Source organism: Xiphophorus hellerii, chromosome 17, assembly GCF_003331165.1.
Source record: "Xiphophorus hellerii strain 12219 chromosome 17, Xiphophorus_hellerii-4.1, whole genome shotgun sequence".
Taxonomy (NCBI): domain Eukaryota; kingdom Metazoa; phylum Chordata; class Actinopteri; order Cyprinodontiformes; family Poeciliidae; genus Xiphophorus; species Xiphophorus hellerii.
Genome location: NC_045688.1, coordinates 11,395,557 through 11,415,832, shown reverse-complemented (window position 1 = coordinate 11,415,832; position 20,276 = coordinate 11,395,557). Strand labels below are relative to the sequence as shown.

Genomic DNA, 20,276 nt, shown 5'->3' with positions numbered 1-20,276 from the left:
ATGACATAATAATCCAAGCGATATCCTGCCAAAAATACATACACTTTATTTTAAAAAAGAACACTTAACGCTGGAACTGGTAAACAAAATAAACAAAACAACCAAAAACAAAACTAAAATTGACTCTCAGTCTCCATTAACAAAGAATGCACTTGTATAAAAACCAAACGTCATAAAATCAAAGTGGAAATAAATACTGCGTTCAACCAAAAGAGTGCAGATTATGAAGTCTGTATACTATATTGCCCTTCAATAATCATTAGATTTAGATAGAGAAGACGGGCGTATCAAACTACCTGATGCAATAGTTCACTCCTACCTTAAGCCCAGTTCACACTACACGACCAACTAAGATTGTCGCTTACGATAATCGTAACCGATCATCCTGTAGTGTTACGACTGATCGGGTCCAGTCGGTAGAACGTCGTGGCCGCTCCGATCTAAATCAGGCATACGCTTATTCAACACGTTATATTGTCTTGGCCAGTTTATCACTGCAGCGTTTGGGGTTTTCCCCGACTGGGAGCGAGAACGCAGCCTGTTGAATGTGACAGGTAGCCAATCAGAAAGCACGGATTCCCCTCGTGCTTTCTGAGGGGAAAAGCGACATCGGAGATGATATGTGGAAACATTAATGTTTATTCAACTTTTCGTGCAAAGAATGACAGAAATGACAAGGAGAGGAGTTGGAGGGAAATTGCCACCGCAGTATACCTGGTAACTTTTCAGCTGTTCATCGTTAACGTTGCCCGTTAATAAGTAGGTTATGATGATATTCATTCAGTCAGGACTTTATGCTGACACTAGCCACATGCATTGCAGGTATATTCTACTAAAATATTGATTAATGCCTGGTTTTAAAATTAGTTAACTGGACTTGTAGCCATTATTTTTGTGCCCATTGTTCTCAATGTAATTTTAAACATTAAAACGGTAAATACTAATTAACCGATGGAGCTTAAACACACAAATGGTAAAGACGAAAAAACAGAATAACTCACCTCCACATCATAGTGCAGCAAATAAAGCCCCGTCCTCCACTCTTTTATCCAACGCCTTTTCTTTTTGTTACATCTCTTATCGCTTAAAATAATCTGTCGAATATAATCCATCAATCCGTAAATCATCCATCCATCCAATGTTAATCTTCCATTCAGCCATTAATTTTTTGGTCCCTCATCCATCCATCTGTCCGTCCTTCCGTCCGTCTGTAAATCATCTGTTCATTTATCTGTTTTTCATTCATTCATTCATCTATTGGTCATTCATCCATCCACTATAAAGTTTTGGATTTCAGCTTAAAAAAACTTGGCTAAAAAGCACAGAAACCAACAGTTGTGTTCACCAGATTGGTTCATTGTTTTGTGGATGTGTTTATTTAGTTTTCCTTAAAGTGAAGCAGGCATTCATATTCTTAGCATAAATTTCCCTGTGGGATATAATCTAAATCTGCGGCACTGGCAGTGTCAGTACCACCTTCTGTCTAGAGAGCATTCAGAGAAGAAATGTGGGGGAAAAAAAGCTCAAAAATACTAAAACCTTAAAGCTTATTATTGCCTAATCAGGGTGTAAAAGTCAAATTTTTGCTGTAAGGAAAGAGTAGAATTTATGTTCCCTGTGTTAGGAAGCTAGTAAACTATCCGGAACACGAGTTCTATATGGGCATCCCTTATGGTGTGTTTGAAACCGGACTCCGTGTGGGCCCCGATCCCCACAAGAGATGAGAGAATTCACGGGTCAGTGCAGATTTCTGCTTTTGAAGCCATGTGTTTGAATAAATCAAACCTCCATTTTATCTTTTTGATAATTCAACGCACTTCTTCTCCTCTGCTCCTCTTCCTCTCCTCACTACCTCTTCCTCCTCCTGGTGTGTGTGAGTAAGTTGAACACGCGATGAAAGGGTCATGTTGCTGCTGTTAGTTGGAGCATTTTTCCACTCCCCCCCCCTTTCTGTGGCTGTGGGTTTATTGAGCTTCCAGGCACATCAAATCAATTCTAGATATCTTTTCAGCTTCAGTATACCCCGAACTTGACAACCGTGATGCTTCCGAGTTTGAGTGTGTCGTCATAAAAGTTTGTTGTTCACATCACTCGCCGTCTGAATGTTGGCGGTAAAATTTGCCTTTAACCACAGAAGCGCTGATGGGTTTCACTTGCCAATGGGGAGTGACGCGCACAACTTAACGGTTGCTGTTGTGGTTTGGAGGCATATTAGCTCTCAGTTGGGCCTGTAAAAACCGATTCCTTTTATCTCACCGAAAATGTAGGGTGACTTTATTATTTTTGTTGTTTGTCCTCAGGATTATTTCATCACCTTTTCATTTGGAGGAAGTAACAGGAAGTATTTTTAGTTCTTCATGCTCATAACTGGTGCAGTTGTTTTTGGTTTACTTTTATTTTCAGTTAACTCAAGTCATGTTTGGGAGAGCAGGTCTGTTCACAGTGACACATCCTGCCTTCGTTTGCTCTTAAAGTAAATTTTGTTTTCTCATCAGCAGTACTGTGGCAACCAAAGTTTGTTTATTCTTTGGTGTTTTCGCTCTTTCACATGCAAAGTACTCTGGAAAGACAAAATGGTTTAGTAGTAAATAAATCAGTAAAACCTTTGGTATGATTTCCAGACAATTGACATATATCTATTACATATTATAAGTGCGGATATTTAAATGTCCATGATTAGGCATTTAATAAATTTTTTAGATAGGGAAATAAATTAACTATTTAAAATTGTATATTAAAAGTAATAGAAATAATTTTAGACCAATCTACTTTAACTAATCCAGGAATAGCACCATCCATTGACAAGTATAATAACATTCATGATGTGTTGCAGCACAAGATTGTGAAATATCAAACTAAAAAAAAAAAAAAAAAAAATTCTTTTGTTACAAAAAAATTATTGGCTAAATCAAAAATGTTATTACTAAATTATAAAAATAATAAACAGTAGGAAGGGTTTGAGGAAGTTTAATTTTCATTACACAGCAAAACAAGAAGCATGAAATTGCGAAGTGAATTATTTTCTCATATTGCTATTTTAGGATATTTTCAATTTTAATTATTTAATTGTATTCTACTTTACTGATGACTTCGGCATGCATAAATATTTTTGTTTTATTTGGATTGTGGCCCTGATGGCCCTTCCTGTTCTGACCTTTTTGTCATTGCATATTGGTTTGGTTGAGCTAAAGTTTGTCAATGTAAAAAAGTTTCTAGTACCAGACTCTTTTTAATGTGATTTTTTTTATATGTAGTTTAACAAAGCTGTAAAAAAAAATAAATAGTTCAAACATTCCATATAACTTTTAAAAAAGCTTAATAAACAGTGATTTAAGCATGTATCAACATCTCTGCATTCCGCTGAGAGAGAAGGACTGGAACGCTGATACTGTTTCTCAGATAATAAATTGTATTCTTTGTAACATTTTAATAACGTGTTTTTTTTTCCTAATTTGATCTGAAAGTGTCTGTGCCAATCACAAAAGCTGCAGTTTTTTAAAATTACAAATTTTAGTCAAAATAATTGTTATTTCAAAGAACTTTGCAGAATTTCTTAAGTAAAGGTTCTCTGGTTTCTTCTATGTTCTAAAACCAAAGATTAGAATGACACAGAGCTAATGTTAAAGCTCCATGTGAAACCGACAAAAAAGTGTTGTGCATCTACAATTATTATTAGGCCGCTCAGACGATTGGGTAATTTATGACGCAATTGTCCTTGAGTAAAAACATTCTTGCAGAAATTTAAAAAAAAAATAGTCTTACTCAATGTTTGGATTTTGGTTCTGTGTGCAATTGAATTAATATCCTGAAGCAGATTAAAACAAAACACTTCCTAAAAACTTGGCAGATTTCTTTATTTTTATCCAAATCGCCAAATGTTACTCAGCTGAATGTGAGCTATACATTTGTTTACAACATTAAGTTAAACGGTAATTTATCTGCAGCTTCTTAAAAATAATTTTCTGGTAACTGTTTTCACAAGGATTTCTCCTGTGTAAATCAGCACCGCCATTGTGTTGCTGGTTTATCCAGAACTTTGTGTTGTTTATAAGAGAGCAGCTGCAGTTGACAAAACACTTAATAGCTGATATTACCGGGGTTCGTCACAGATGTTAGTTCTTATATTCTCATCTTCCTGTCCTTATTGCTTCTTTCTCAACATACTCAACATAACTCAGCTGAGCTCTGAGAGCCTACTTCCTTATCATCTTCTGGCTCTGCCTGCAGGTTGAATCAGAGACCAATCAGCAGCCAGCTGGGCTGTCAGGACGGCCAATGACAGCAGGCAGGCAGGAGAGAGTAGCAGGGATAGCGACCTTGGGGTTGAGTGTCTTGGTGGCCTTGCCAGAGGATTGTTCATTTAAGTCAGGGGTGTCAAACTCAATTTCACCAAGGGCCACTTCAGCATATTGGCCACCCTCAATGGGCCACATTGACGGTATAAATCAGGAATGCCCAAGTGCAGTCCTCCAGACTGCAACTTTTAGATGTGTCCCTGCTAAAACATACCCCAGACAAAAAGTTGACTTCCCTCATTAGCAGCAACTCAGTTCTGTAGAGGGCTATGAATGAGTCAATGATCCAGGTGTGTTAGAGAAGGAACGCATCTAAAGTTGCAGAGTGACAGGTCTGGAAAACTAGACTTGGGCAACCCTAGCATAAACGTATGAAAATACAATGTTAAAAATAAATTAAACAACACCTCATATTGTTAAATAACTTATTTTATGTATTCAAGTTTTAAATATTACATTTGAGTTTGCATGGATGTAAAATTACTGCTCAGTTTAAAAATTACAATATTTTTAAACTGAGCAGTTTAAACATATGCTCAGTATTTTTAAACTGCTCAGCTAAACTTCGCTCTTTAGCTCTTTAGCTTGTCAGTGTTTCAGTTTTATTCGCTGGGAAAATTAATCTTTGTCTGCTTTAAAGATAAGCAGACAAAAAATAAAAACAAGTTTTGATATTAACTCTCAACTTCATTCACAAAACTTGTTCGTTATTTATTACACAACGAACATGTATTTCACATAAGAACAAAACAATGAGGTGATGTTGCCTGTCCTTGAACACAAAGCTGATCCCTCTTCACCCTGTCACCAACTCACACACATCCTCATTGTGTTGTGTTGTGTAAATAAACAAAACACAAGCAAAATCAATAAACTATATGCATATTCCAGTATACTGAGTTTTGGTTTTACATTCATTCTATTTAAATTTAGTTTGTTCGTGCATGCCAATGTTTTCTGGCCGGATGTCTGGCACCGTTTTCCCCTGGTCAGTTCGTCCATGTCTGGTTTTAGTTCTTGTGCTGAGGAAATCCGCAAAACGGCGTGTAGGTTTTCATCAGTAATGCGCGATCTGGTCTTGGTCTTGTTTAAATTCATTATTGAAAACATCTGTTCGCACAGATAGGTGCTTCCAAACGTGGACAAAAAACACGAGCTGCATGGAGTCGAAGCTGTGGCATCAAATCAGGGGGCAGGAGACGGTAAAAGTCCTCAATTGAAACATCACGGGACTTCGCTCTTTAGCTTGTTAGCTTGTCGATGTTTCAGTTTTATTCGCTGGGAAAATTAATAATCAGCTTGAGGTGACTCTGCTGTACTCTAGTGGCGAGAAGCCATAATGTTGGCTGGTAACAATCGGAAGGCATTATGGGAGATGTAGTTTGGAGTCAATTCGTGCTCAAAACCTATTTTAAGTCAATCAATGGGGCTTTAAAACGGTGGGAGAGGGCCACATGAAATGACATAGCGGGCCACATGTGGCCCGCGGGCCTTGAGTTTGACACATGTGATTTAAGTGAATCATGGTGTCTAGCTTCCAGGTTGTCCTTAATTTTGAGTGTTTTGGCAAAAATAGGTTCATTAGCTTATATCTTGTTAATGACAAGTACTTTTTGTCATTACATTACCTAGTATTACTTAATTGAAAAGCTACTATACTATATTTATGACTTTTACTTAGCTAATTTTACCTAAGTTGTATCTTTTTGTCCTTTAAACCAAGAAAAAGTTTTTTAAAAATGTGTGTTTTAGTAGCTAAAAGTCTATAAAGTTGTTTTTTTTTCTACAAAGCTCTGTAGCGTTTGGAATAAAAATGCAAGCATGAATCTTTAGAAGCCAACCACCAAGAGTCATTGCAACAAATGTGTCATCGTTCGTCATCTAATTTTGGAGCGCTGAGATTGTAAAATAACACCCTTCTACAAAATCAACATATAGCATGCGACGTTTAGAGCTGTCCAAATGGTTTCTGCAGAAATGCTTCATGATCGCACGATCACAGGGTTTCCTTTTTATTTAACAAGCTCACAGTACATGTGACCTGTCAGACTGCATGAAAGAGATGCGATTGCTTTAGTTTATGGCACCCTTTAAAAATAAATGCCATTTCATTTGTTTCAATTTGTCTTTTTGTTTGTCTTAAAACAGATGAAACATATATGTAGTTGAAAATTAGCCGAATAATGATACTTCTTCATTACGTCTGTGGGCAGTGGACAGTAGGCAGATGCTTAAATCAGAGCGTCAACTGCTTTGTTGAGTTGTAAAGCTGAGTTGACTAAAACTGTGCAAGTCCAACATGTGAAACAGCCAAAGAACATGTGAATAAATGTTTGAAATTTGTACTGCATGCCAGTGAATGCGACTCTGGACTTTAGCCCTGCTATTCTGAATACAGCTGCCTCCGCTGGTTGTCTGCCTCCGGCGCTTTATTTGCACACCCGTCACACAGAAAAATCACAAGCACAAGAAACTGTTTGGACAAATGAGAAGTCAAAGTGTGTTTGTAGAACTGTAATGCTTAGATGTGGTGCGACTTAAATCTGTTTTCACCAGAATCCACTCGGGAATATATACATTTTAATATAAATTCGTGATATGATGCTGTCCCTGTCGCCCACAGCCCACTTCCACACATTCACTCTGAACAAACACACAGTTCAGGTTAGTCTGAGTTCTGTTATGCTGCCCTGCCACTAAATGATTGTTCAGCTATGCTATGTCCTGCTTGCTGGGTGAATCAATAGATATTATTGTAAAGATGTGGGAAGAGATGCTTTTATAAGCGTGAAAGGAGACAGAACCAGACCTTATTGCCAGATATATTAGTAGAAAAACTTACAATACCACATTTAATCAGTTTTAGTAATATTGAAAAATGAAGTCATCTAGATAATTCAACTTTATTTATATACAATGAATGTTGTTTCAAAGCATTTACCTAAAAATTATTTCAATTCAATCATACATACATTCCAATTGGAGGTGGTTTCAATTTTAAAGTAGTTTAAAATGTTCCTATCTAATGAATTAATAAAAATTAAAGCGAAAACAAAAAAATACATTTATTTGGAAAATATAGTGGAAGGAAAAAGTGCTATTTTTGAGGATTTCACCTCAGCTGCACATGATTACAACTTTGTTCCTCAGCGTTTGGATTTTTACCTTGCTTAAACTCCAGCCACGTAGTTTGACGTGATCCTGATTGTGAAAGTGAGTCAACACCATGATGAGCTGGTCTGACTCTGATTCAACTCTGGTTGAATAAGAGAAAAGGCAATTTTGTGCCTTTTATGCATCTTTAACAGCGATACCATGTGCGGCCAGAGCCGTATCCATTATGTGTCTCAGAAAACGGTGGTTCTTCTTCCTCTTGTTTCTCTTTATGTGGATGTACTGTGTGTCAGCTTGCGACGGTTTGCCTTTACGCCTCAGTAAAGCATGCTTTGTTCCTGAAACCAGGGAGCACTTTGAGTCTTGCTTGAGGAGATGAAACACAAACAGTTCGATTTGCATGAATATCCAGGTGTTTGTTTTTGATTGCTCATGATTGAGAAAACGGCTTTCTGACTGAAGTGTCAGTTCAAAATAACTTGTTTTTTTTAACTGAACACATTTAGTAACTTTTAACCCTTTCTTGTCTGTTAAAGTTACTTTCCTCTCTGTTAGTACGTTTCACAGTTTTGCCGCTTCCTGCACACTTTGATTCTTATCACCAAGCAGGAAATTCAGACTCTCAACATTTTTGTGCACACCGATTTTCTTTTTGTTTATTATTATTTTTTATTTGAACCTAACTTCTCACACTGATTGCCTAAAAGACAATCAGTGTGTGCGTGTGCGTGTATGTGCGTGCGTTGTCTTTCTCCCCTTGCGCTTATTTTCTGAGCGTTTACGACATCTTCACCCCTCTGTTTTCATTCAGGTAGCTGGGATATAGTTTCCCTGTGAGACAGACTCAGAGAGAGACAGTCCTGGACCACACACCCCCAACCCCCTACCCACCCTGCTCCCACAAAGAACATGCATAGCAAAAACCGTAAGTTAAGCTCCTCTCCTCTCCTCAGCCACCCCCCACCACCACCACCACCACCCCGAATCCTCCACCCACACACCCAACAGACTTGTGTGTTTGTTTTTCCCCTACTGTGTCTCGGCGGTCTTTCGCTCAAGCACTCTGATCAGATCCAGGTCAAAACGGGTTCCTTATTGTGGGCTCTAGTCTGATTTACATTAGTAAGGTGGCGCTCATCAGATGAGTGTACTTCAGGTAGCGTTGGGCATGTTGCTAATTGGAGCAAAGAGCTGGAAGTTGATTTGGGAACAGTTGTTCTTGAGGAGAAGTTGAGGCACAGTTTTGCTATGTGCTTTGTTACAAATCAGCCATCTGGTTAGGGAGCAGGAAAGAAGTCAGTAAAAGACTTTCAGTGTTGTATTCTACTTCTGATTGTCAACAAGCAGAAGAAAAAAAAAGAAGCACTCTGAATGTTCCTACTGATAAAATAGTGCACGCTTTTAAAACTGTTTGTTTATAGCTCCCTTTGCAAACATGGAGACTTAGATTGTTGCCCATTTGTCTTAGCAAAACAGCTTAGGCTTAGTCGGCTTGAATACAGAGCATCAATGAACATCAAACCACAGTTTCTCAATTGGACTTTGACTGGGCCATTCTAATGCACGACCGTTCCTGTACCTTAACAAACTTGGACGCAGCCCTGGCTGTATGTTTAGTGTTGTTTTTGTGCTGGAAGGTGAAGCTCCACCATGGTGTGAACCCTTGTAGCCTCAAATAGGTTTTCTTCCAAGATTTTCAAGCACTTAGCTCCACCATCAGCCGTCTTCTCGTGAACTTTGAAGTGTTTCTCTGTCGGTGGTGAAGAAAAGCGTCCCCACATAGTTTTTACTTCCCCTGCATTGATTGTGAACTACATCTGTCATGAATTTTCTTTTTCTTCTTGGCGCTGAAAGAGGTAGAAAGGGGGAAGTGGCTGAACACAAATTCATGCCAAACTTTGAAGAATTTTAATCATAAAAACTATAATTTTTTCTCCAATTTACCAGCAAAGTTTACTCTGCGCTGGACTACTGCATACATGTCAATATAACAGATTGAATTTATAGTTCCAGTGTGACAAAATTTGGGAAAGTTCTTTTGCATGGCTCTGTATGATGAGTGTGTTGTTTCTATTTACGTTCCTGTTTTCTGTGTGTGTGGGTTAGCTAATCTTTTACTCTTCCTCGTGGTTAAGGTAACCATTACTTTTTCTTCTTCTTCTTCTTGGGGTGTTTTAGAGAAGCGACACAGCTCCCCAACCCCCTCCAGGAGCCCTCTGCTTCCCATGAAGCCCAGAGCGCCTGCGGTGACCTCCGCTGTGGCCCCCAGCCCGGGGGACTCACTGGCTTTCAGGGTCCCCAAAGACTACCCTCACTCCCGCTTCAGCAAGGCGCCGCTTGCCGTCTACCCACCGAAAGGAGCAAGGAACAAGACATGGTTTGTGCATCTTCCCACTTTTCAAAGATCCCGCTCAGCTTTTGCAGCTTCCAATCCACAAATTTTCGCAACATTTTAACGCTGCGTTACCTTGTCCCTTCCCCTCCCACCAGTGTATCGTTACCGGTCGTGAGCTTGGAGAAGATGCCCTGTCTGAACCAAGCAGACTCGATGTCGCACGTTCGCCTCAACTCCTCGTCCTCCTCTTCTTCGTCCTCATCCACGCTCTCGCCGCTCAAATCTGCCTCCTTCGCCCCGCCGGCCTCCCAGCGCTCTGGCGAAAAGCTCACCAACGGCCGTGGCAGCAGCAGCGGCCCCCCCACGCCGCACTCCATCACGCCTCCCTCTTCCCTGGACAGGCGGCCGAGCCCGGCCCGATCGCCCCTGGACAGACGGGCACCGTCGACGGCGTCTCCCTCCCCGATGGACAAGAAGTCCTCTCTCTCGCCCTCCCACAGGTCCGTCGCTCTCCCATCGTTGCAGTCGCTTTCGCCTTTGGAGAAGAAGCAACAGAACGGAACCAAGACCCCCGCTAGGCCACACAAGAGAGCCTCAGGTGAGTATGAGTCCAGAGGAATGGACTTTAAGCTGTTTTAATTACGAGTGGTGAAAGTTTTCTTCTGAGTTCTAAAGCAAGATTTCTTTTAATTCATCATTACTGTGTAAAAATAGGACAGAAATGCAGCTAATGGCGGTATTGTTTATTGTCTTTGATTTACTGCCATAAAAGCTGCTTATCTAAAGTATCCCCCCACCCACCCACCTACCCACGGTATCTCCGCATATTTATCATCTACGTATTCTGCACCACCTCCTCCTTGTTTTTCTCTGACATATTAACACTTGGTTGAGTTTTTCCTTCTTCCTCTCTGCTCCTCTCTGCTTGTTTTGCTCTTTATCAGGCTGCTCTGTCTAGCCAGTGTAAATTGAGTGTGTTACTCTGTGTGTGTAAGAGCACGTGAGTTTGTTTATATCTGTGGTGCCTGTTTGCCGCTGCGTAGATTTGACCTGTTGTCCGGTGCAGCAAACGCAGAAAGATTACGAGGATTATAAAGCAGGCCAGGACAAGATTACAGCCTTCTCCCAGCAACAGTTTAAGATAACCTGCCGACTGGAGGTTGTAGTTTGCCTTGCTGTTTTGTGCGGAGAAACTCCCTGTGTTGGGTAGGCAGTCAGAAACATCATTCAGTTAAATTTTGTTTGCTTCCAAGTACGGCAAAACCTGTCCAGAATCGAATCCACATTTTTCCACCGTAGTTCTCCTTTTATATTTGCAACTACAAACTTGTTCCAGTACTCTCTGTTCAGCTGCTTCACAAATTGGCATTACGTTTTAATCAAGTCTAGAGAAAACAAAGCTCAAAGATTAGAAGTAATCTGCATTTTTGTTAGCGGTCCCTGGATTTTATAAACACTGAAACCTAAGCCAAGAATGATTCTTCTACCCTTTATGTTTAGGTTTTAAGTAAAGTTTTTAATCTTTTCAGCGTCTTACTTGTGGCTGCTTTCTAATGTTAACATTGGGGGATGGATTGGCTGGAGTCCCATCTTGTAACTGTGGAGGGAGCTAAAGTTTAGGGAGATGGTAAAGAAAGAGCTCATTCAACATCAACTTGCAGAAATGAAAATGGAAACTTGCAAAAAGCAGGTCAGCAATTATGAAAAGTATCAGAAAGTTTCCACGAATTACAGACCAGGGTGTAAATAATTTTTGGTGTGCATTTTTTTAATTAGAAGGTTATAGTTAAACATTGTTTTGTTATCAGAAGAGGCAGACTTTTTGGTTGAATAAAAAGTATTTTAAATCTAAATCGTCCAGTGTTATGAACAACTTTGCATTTGAGTGTATCTGCCTCAGACTTGTAGTAAATTTTTGTGCATTTTTAAAAGTAGTCCAAAGATGAAATGAGTTTGCAACCCTGCTAATTGCTCTGGAGCCTTAAGAGATATATTTTCTATTTTAGAGTCAGAAAAGAATGAAACATATGAATAGCATTTCCACTATTATCAGAGCAAACAAATTAAACACTGAAATATCATGCATTTTTATGTTTTTCAGATCTGGAAATGTTTGTCATTCTGTATATTCATGTTCTTTGATGCAATCTTCTAATACTTATTGCTAAGTGAACTGTGCTTTTATAAACAAACAGGAGTAATCTTGTAATTCCGCCATTTGTTGGATTCAAAATCTCCAACCTGCCACATATTTTATTTCTCCTGTGATCAATGTTTCTTATATTTAAGTTCTGGATTAAAACAGTTTACACAGATGAGTTTGGGTGTGTTATAGTCAGTAGATCAAACCTATCAGGGCATCTCTAACATTCACGTTGAGTCTTTTTCTTCTTTTTTTTGTCATAAAAAGAAATCACATCTGAACACTTTTGTTGTTTTCTGTCATTCCATCATGATGTCTTTTGTTTTCCACCATACATGTCAAAGACTGATATTTCTTAGGCATAGGACGGCTTTGGGTTTTTTTTCAATTTTTGACCAGATTGTATCTTTGAAGTACCTACATTTCTAATAAGCTGGACTTTTTTCTGTCGGCATACCCTTTTGGTTTTAGTTAGTTTGTGTTGTGTGTTGGTTTTGAAAATCTTCCGATACAGCTAAGCTAACAGTTAACAGCTAAGCTAAGCTAACAGTTAGATAAAATATACTGAAATGTTTGACGTAACTGTTGTCTGAGCTTTGTTACTTAGCTGCCAAGATTAAATAGATTTTAGCTAAACAAACAAAGTGAAAGCACTTCCTGTGCATTTGCTAAAAGCTAAAGTTCACATTTCCTCTTAAACTCAGTGTTGCCTCCAGACAACATTCATAAACAACAGAGCTAGCAGGGCTGTCAGTCATTGGGGACTCCTGTCAGCCTGCCAATATTTCTTGCCAGAAGAATTTGTCACAGCATGGATCACTTGTTCATTTGATGTGTTTGATACAGAAAACACAGGCAGCGATCTTACACAGAATCACAGTATCTGACTTCTTTAATTACATCTGAATGATTAAAACTCTCAAGGTTGACGTGAGGAAGAACAAGCTGCTTTCTTAAAGCGCCGAATTAGCTCGGGCAGCACACCGTAGAGCATCCTCTTCCACCTAATGAATTTGATATATTTTAGTGTAATGTGTGTGTTTGTTTTACAGGGAGAGTCTTTGATCCCGACAAGCATTGCGGCGTGCCCGACCCCGAGACTAAACGCTCCTGCACGCGCTCGCTCACCTGCAAGGTAACGCAATCCGACGTCCCAACTTTCTCCTGCTTACACATCCCCTTCTGAGAAAAAGAACCCTCTAAGATCACCAGTCATCATATCTATAGCTGGGATCTGTCTGCGCTTCCAGTTTCTCCATTAGTACAGGGTAGATCTGCCGAAGCGTTCCAGGGTCCTCGCTCCTCTTGATGAGTTAATTATAGATGTGAGATGAGGCTGCATCATCGTTTAGCTGTAATTACTGCCCTTTAATTACCTCCACCAAGCTTTACTAATCTTTTCAAACACACTGGTTATTAAGTAATTAAAGATCCATCAAGTGACTGCTTGTGTATACTTTAAGGAAAAGGAGGGAGGATAGAAGATGATGGTCAGAATATTTTGTATTTTTTTTTGTTTTTTTCTGGACATGTGGCATGATGTGAAACTTGTACATGAAAAGCGCTCTCTTCTTTACCAGAGGTGCCAATAAATGTCATGAAAAAAATTCTGGAAGTTTGCATTAGCTTGGCGCTAACGTCCTGCTCGTAATATTATTTAACATTTCAGTTAACTTTTTTTTTTAATTTATTTATTTAACGTGGTTGTAAAGACGGATTTGGTCTGTTCCGAACAGTACTGAGTTTAAAACCGAGCACCTGCAGAGTAGTGATGGAGTCGGAACACACACTCAGGCAGTTCCCGTCACGAGTTCTACCATTAGGCAGATGCAATTTGCAATTACGTGCAGCATTAAATCTACACCAGCAGCATTAGTCCTGTGCTATAGACAGACAGAGGTAGGTAGGATCAATGGTGCTGTTCCAGTTACACCACACGCTCGTAGCTGCTAAATTCCTTCCGCTGTCAGGACCAATTATGCAGTGATGAAGAGTTGAGAGAAGCAGCATTGCTTCTTCTTTTTTTTTTTGCATCAGCTGTGTTCTTAACTGCAGCCTGTGAGATGCTGAACATGATGAACAACCTTTGGCTAACAAGACCAGGAAGCCTGGAACCTTTGCCTCTTGTCTAAACATTCGGCGGCCCAATTAGTCATCCTGGATGTCCGGATGCATTTCTCAGCAGCAGCAGCCTGCTTGTGCTCTTCTGCATCTCGTTTTGTTTTTTTTAACGTATGTAAATTAATAGTTCGGCAGCTTCACTTCTTTTTGGGAAGCTGGAGGAATTTTAGTACAGGTGACCTCTGTTTTACAGCAGGGGCTGAATCCTGCCAGCTAACAGATCAGTTTTGCGTCATCTCAGTAATTGCGATTAAAAAAAAATTTAATCTGCAAACAGCCTTATTTTTAAACATAATCTCTGTGCGCTGTACAGTTGAGACCACTCTAAATATAGGGCTGGTGTTGGTGTGTTCATATTAATGAAGCAAACTGTGAGTTTAAGTTTTTCTTATTCATTTAATTGCAGTAAATCTCTTCAGTTAGCAGCACTGTTTGTGCATATTATTGTAATTATAAAATCCCACCCTGCTGCCGTCTCACCTGGTATCGTCAGAGCAACACGTCGTTCTGTCCTGGGTGTCGTCCTTGACCTTGCATCAGACGAACACTAAGACGAAGTGCTCCCTAAAGCTCTCCATCTATCCTCACTCAAATTGGTCAAGCTGTCACATTCTTATTAGTCTGCAGTCGGGATAGTGGGGAGTGTGATTTATGCACAATTTGAAGATCCTCCCTAACTTTTAGTGTTCTTTTTATATATATATATATATATATATATATATATATATATATATATATATATATATATATATATATATAAAAAATGTAAAAATCTTCCTTATCTGAAATTAAAACAACACTTTACTCGAGATATTTGGAAATCCCTCTTACAGGTCACATTAGCTATAAATTTCTGTCCATTTTGGGTAGAAACGTTTTGTTTTTATTATGGGACAATTATTCCTTCTGCTTTTAGAACCTTTTTTGGCTCCTACTGTTTTACTCTGATTGTGGCAACCATGGCAACAGGGTGGTTTTTGTGTGTGTGTGTGTGTGGGTGTGTGTGTGTGTGTGTTTTCCTTTGCAATCCAGTAGCATCTGATTGGCGTCCCAACAGCTCAATAGTACTATGGCGTTCAAAACAAAGGTCATCTGACTGTGGGATGCTGTCGGCTTCTAAAGCCGATGTATGAACATATTTGAACAAGTTTTGCATTTTTCCTTGAAGTGCCGGTTAAACTGCCTTGTAAACACACTTCAGAGAATTCTGTTTGTTTGTTAAAACATCTAAAAGGATATACAGCCTGACTGTCCAAAATTTACACGTATTAAAATCCACCGTGAACAACAGAAAATACATCTACGGTTAACCCTCGTCTTCGTTCCTCGTTCTGCCACAGACTCACTCCCTAACCCAGCGCCGCGCGGTCCCCGGCCGAAGCCGGCTGTTTGACGTGCTGCTGGCCGAGCACAAGGGGCTGGCGAAGGAGAGGGAGGCTCTGAAGGAGAAGGAGAAGGAAGCGGCGCAGAGAGGGAAGGAAGCGTGCGGCCAGAGCGTCGCGCCTCAAGACACGGCGAGTCCCAGCAAGCCCCACTGCCCCGGTGAACGACCGCTGTCCTCGCTGAAGCTGCGGCTTGCAAACGCACACATACCGAGGTAAAGCCGTCACAGGGAAGACCGCCTGGTGCCCACCAGACGATAATTGATCACTGCCACAAGGAGGTTAAGCTACAAAACGCAGCTTCTTCACAGTCGGTATGGATTTATAGATTGATATTTCTTCCTCCGCTGTCTGGAGTTGAAATCTTTAGGGCTCTCTCAAAACATGTTGAATTCATTCACTTTGTGATATCCTCCTCTTTGGGTTGAGTACAGCGCTCCTAATGTAATAAACACACCCACACTGGAAGGTTTATTGGCTCTGTCTCTGCTGCTCGTTGCGATGAGCAGATCCCACCCATGTTGTGCGGATTCTCTCGGCGTTCTCTCAGTTCTGAACTGCAATTGAGGAAAAAGACTCTGCGTTTCCATGCTTAACCACCAGGGGGTGCTGCAAAACACCATCTTCTGAATAAGGGAGACACAAATGTGAGAGTACTCACTCGTTTTCTGTGTATCCGATGGATTTTCTCCAGAGTTCCAGGCGGCCCCTCCTCATCCTCCTCCTTCTCCGCCTCCAGTCCTCTGCCTCCAGCGGCACCTCCTGCCGTGACGCCCGTCCCGGAGCCGTCTCCCAGCGGCTGGGCGAATGCAGCGGGGGACAGCGGCCGGCTTTCCAGTGACGAGGGAGACGCGGAGACCCCGGATGACGCCGACAGGCCTCCCCTGCTCTACTCCAGTCATCATCCACGGCCTTCAGGGGTAAATGTCAAGAGATTTAACGGTGCAGAAATCAAGACTTGAGCTTCTGTTTGTGTCCTATTTTTATATGGGTATTTATTTTTCATTATAAAGAAGCAAAAGATTTCGAATTGCTTGCAGTGACGATATGTAACGTCTTTGTAAATTCAGCTTTTTGTCCAACATTTGCTTCTTGCGTTTCTCCCGTTTGATCCCTGACGTCGTTCTCGTATTTCTTTGCCGTTTCATCCTGGAATGTCCCTCTTTTTTTCTGCCTCTTATTCATCCCTGTCTCAAGCCCTTCGCTCTCAACCAACTTCTCTTGTGTCTCCCTCCAGTTTTGCGTCTTCAGCAGCCGGCTGGTGGGTCCGGGCTACTACGTGTTCGACAGGCGGTGGGACAGGATGAGGCTGGCGCTGCAGAGCATGGTGGAGAAACACCTCAACGCGCAGATGTGGAGGCGAGTGTACACCAACTTTTACGACCCATCATTAGAACTGGAGTTGGATATTTAAATTGAGGTAATCGGGGGTGTGAGGTGAATCGGAATGTAAAAATCTGATGTCCATTGTCTTCAGGAAAAATGTGGCAGAAAAGTTTTATGCTAGTTGCTCACAACAAGGAGGCTATAAATTTCAAATGTCATGTTTAATTAGTTCATGGCAACTCTTCTGTACAGCTAAGGTTTTCTTCAAGACCCCCTTTTTATTTTAATTTTTCTTTATAAGAGTTTTGTTTTGCGTTTTCCAGGAAGGTGCCTCTGGCTGCCGAGGGCCTCCCCTCCAACTCCACGTCCGTCGCCGCCTCGGTTACCGCGCACCAGGCTCCTCCCTCTACCGTCCTGTCCTCCCCCTCTAACAGCCTCACCTACACCGCCACGTTGCCACAGTCGACGTCGACAGCCGGACTGTGCGGCGTCAGAGACTCGCCGGGAAAAGCCCGGAACGGCTCGCACAAAGCCGGCCGCTCGTCCAAAGACCCGGACGTTCCGGCGGCGGGGTCGAAAAAGAGAAAGAACTCTTCGCACCCTCCGTCGTCGTTCTCGCCGTCGCCTCTTCAGACCGTGGACGTCCACAGACGGAACGGCAGCAGCTTTCATCAGACATTTCAAGGCTTCGGGGTGGCCAGAGCTTCCCCGGCCAAAAACAAGGGACCTCGAGCGGGAAGCGGGGTTCTGAGCAGCTCAGACGACTGGCTGTCCAGAGCAGAGCGAAGCCACAACACACAGAACTGGTAAGAAAAGACACTGTTTGCGTTTTCCTGTATTCACCTCCTCTTGACTGAGGTGTAGTCCTTGTAGGAGAAAACATTCAGGCCCAACTAACATCTCCCGAAACCTCGCGAGAGAAAAGTCTAATAGTTGCAAAAGTTGGTTGTCAAAAAAACAAAAACAAAACAAAAAAACATGACTGAACGTCACCAATAAATAAGTTACAACAATGATGGGAACATCCTGCACACATGCTTGTCTTTCTTCTAAAGATTAATCAGGGTTTAATATTTCAGGATCACAATAAATCAATAAATAAATTTGTAAATTTGGATCCAGGCACGCATCCAAATATGAAAAAAGTTTCAGAAGAAGAAAAATAACATTTCGTTATTCAGAATCCAGTCTGGAAGATTTATGGAGCTGTGTTTTCCAGTGCATAATGAATTTTTGTTTTGTTTTGTCTTCTGCTTTTAGTCGTGAACTTGGCACCAGCAGTCTAACCTACCCGGCCAGGGAACCGTCCTCAGGCCCCCACCAGCCCATGCCTCCGCCTTCAGGACCCTTAGCTTATGGCGGAGGAGCAGAGGGAAGGAAGAGGAGGAGTCCCAGCTCCTACAAAGGGAAATCCAGCAAAGCGAGCCGACCGGGCGGACTGGAGAGCCTCTTTGGGAAGGGAAACGACGGCGCGGGGATCTTGGCGTCGGGGCCCGAGTCGCCCAGACAGGTTGGTGGTCTTCAGACTGCGACGCATCGCAATTGACGTCAGCGCTAAGGCGACGCTCTGAATGATAATTCTGTCCGTCTCTGCAGACCAAGTTGAATCACTGACAGAAAGCCGTTGTGCGGACAGAACGTCGGGCAGCTCTTCAGGCCACCACCATTTGTGACCTTTGACTTCACCACTCTTCCAGCGACTGCTTCAGTGTGACGACACGGTGGTGGTGGGGGGGGGGGGGGGGGGGGGGTCCTGTCAGGAGTCTCCCATGCCTCTCTCTTTGATTGTTGTTTTTACAGAACAAGTTGACAAAACAACAACTGCAAAAAAGCCAACTATTGTTTGTAAAGGGAATTCGCCGACGACTCCGGCGCTGCAGAAGATTCTGGAGAACGACGAGTTTTGTTTCCAGTCTGCTGGGCAAAGAAAGACAACTGTGATTGTTTTTCCAGGACCGCCCAACACAACTACTGTGGGACTTTATCTATGCCACTTTGTTGCTCCCACTGGCCTTTTCTCTCATTCTGGCTCTTTCCGTCTTTTAGTCTTGAGAAAGGGAGCGACGACAGCGAGTTTGGCTGGGTGTTAGCCAGTTCTTTCCCGTTTTCTTTGTCTCCCTGCGTACCCAGCAGCTTTGTCCGTTTCCCTCCGTTTCTGTCCCAGCATGCCTGTGTTCCAAGTGCACTTACTGTCCTGAGTTCCTTGGCTGACTCCCCCCGACCCCCGCCTTCTGCGTCGGTGCCACGCAGAAGTCCTGCTCGTGCAAAACGGAGGGAAGGAAGTGTTCGTGTTACCAATGATGCCACGTCGGTGCGTTGTATTTCAATACCGGATAAAGTTTGACTTTATTCACTTTGGTTTTTCTTCTTCTTCTTTCTGATTTTGATGGACTAGCATCCAAAATGGAATTATTACAATGGTGTTGGATTGCTTTGGGGGGGGTTTTGTATAATAATTTATCATTCTTAAATAATGTTTGGTATCGAAGTGACCATTAAGGTTTGAGCTACAGAGACTTCTTTTTTTAGTATAATAAAAAAAAAAAAATAGAATTTATATGGCATTTTTGAAGAAATGTTGAAAGTATTATAGTTCATATTTGTACATATGTTATTATTTTTGTATTTATTAATAATTCTTCCCTTTTACTAAATGAGGCCAAGAGATATGTTTCCCTTCCTATTTTGGTCTATGTCTAACAGTAATGAAGAGCTTGGCCTGGTGTCTCAAAATTATATATACATATATATATATATATATATATATATATATATATATATATATATATATATATATATATATATATATATTTATGCTACTTGCTACTGAAACTCTTTGTTTCAGTAGCAAGTTGATGCCAATAAATGATGCGCACAAAGCCAGGTGTAAACGTTTGGCAACTGCTGCTTTTTATGTTTTATTTTCATCTAGTTGCTTTGCAAGCTGACAACGATAAGTGTTCGGTTTAAGGGAAAGTTAAGTTTTCACTTCTGTTCCATCTATAAGCATGCTCCTCTCCCTCCATACTTATTAGCACCCTCGTTAAGGCCTTAAAGCAAATTGATAGTCGACTGATTTTTGCATAAATCTCACACTGGAAAATGGAGATGAGAATTCAGTCAGAAGGGGGGAAAAAGCCTTTTGATCATTTTGAAGTTTAGCCCGGAAGTTTAATTTAGTGATTCGCGATTCCGTTTCTTTGGCTAGAAATACGACGCTACTTGTTACCAAGTTTCCGTGGCTGCCGATAATATGCAAGCTAGCTGTTCAGGAGGCAGAGCAGGGCAAAACATTTTCTGTCCTACCACTACAAACATAAATAAGTGAAATCTGGCATTAAACAAAGGTTGGCTGTAAAAAAAGAAGCCTCTCCTGGCCACGGTAGGGCGAGTCAGTTCGGTAGAGGGTTTATCATGCGGTGGGCCTGTTCCCATTCCAGGCGCAGAGGATTTTGGAAACCTCTCCAACCTTGTGAAGTGTTGTAAAAAATATATATATATACTAAAAGACTGTCCTGCTTTTTTATTTTTTGTCAATAATGTAGGATTTCATCCCCACT

At 41.3% G+C, this 20,276-nt stretch overlaps 1 protein-coding gene across 2 annotated transcripts in view; it reads left to right on the top strand.

Moving 5' to 3' along the window:
- atxn7l1 (ataxin 7-like 1) overlaps positions 1 to 19,266 on the top strand; it is a 32,566-nt gene extending 13,300 nt beyond the window's left edge. Inside the window, exons 2-11 of one of the 2 annotated variants that reach the window (XM_032590134.1) lie at positions 8,221 to 8,334; positions 9,588 to 9,786; positions 9,900 to 10,342; positions 12,940 to 13,022; positions 15,349 to 15,605; positions 16,085 to 16,310; positions 16,628 to 16,749; positions 17,040 to 17,522; positions 17,977 to 18,226; positions 18,313 to 19,266. In XM_032590134.1, the coding sequence (XP_032446025.1) occupies positions 8,319 to 8,334; positions 9,588 to 9,786; positions 9,900 to 10,342; positions 12,940 to 13,022; positions 15,349 to 15,605; positions 16,085 to 16,310; positions 16,628 to 16,749; positions 17,040 to 17,522; positions 17,977 to 18,226; positions 18,313 to 18,330 (2,097 nt within the window). In that variant the 5' untranslated portion in view covers positions 8,221 to 8,318 and the 3' untranslated portion in view covers positions 18,331 to 19,266. The remainder of the gene's footprint in view (positions 1 to 8,220; positions 8,335 to 9,587; positions 9,787 to 9,899; positions 10,343 to 12,939; positions 13,023 to 15,348; positions 15,606 to 16,084; positions 16,311 to 16,627; positions 16,750 to 17,039; positions 17,523 to 17,976; positions 18,227 to 18,312) is intronic. The other variant, XM_032590133.1, reaches the window with a different exon arrangement.
- Positions 19,267 to 20,276: the final 1,010 nt, after the last annotated feature.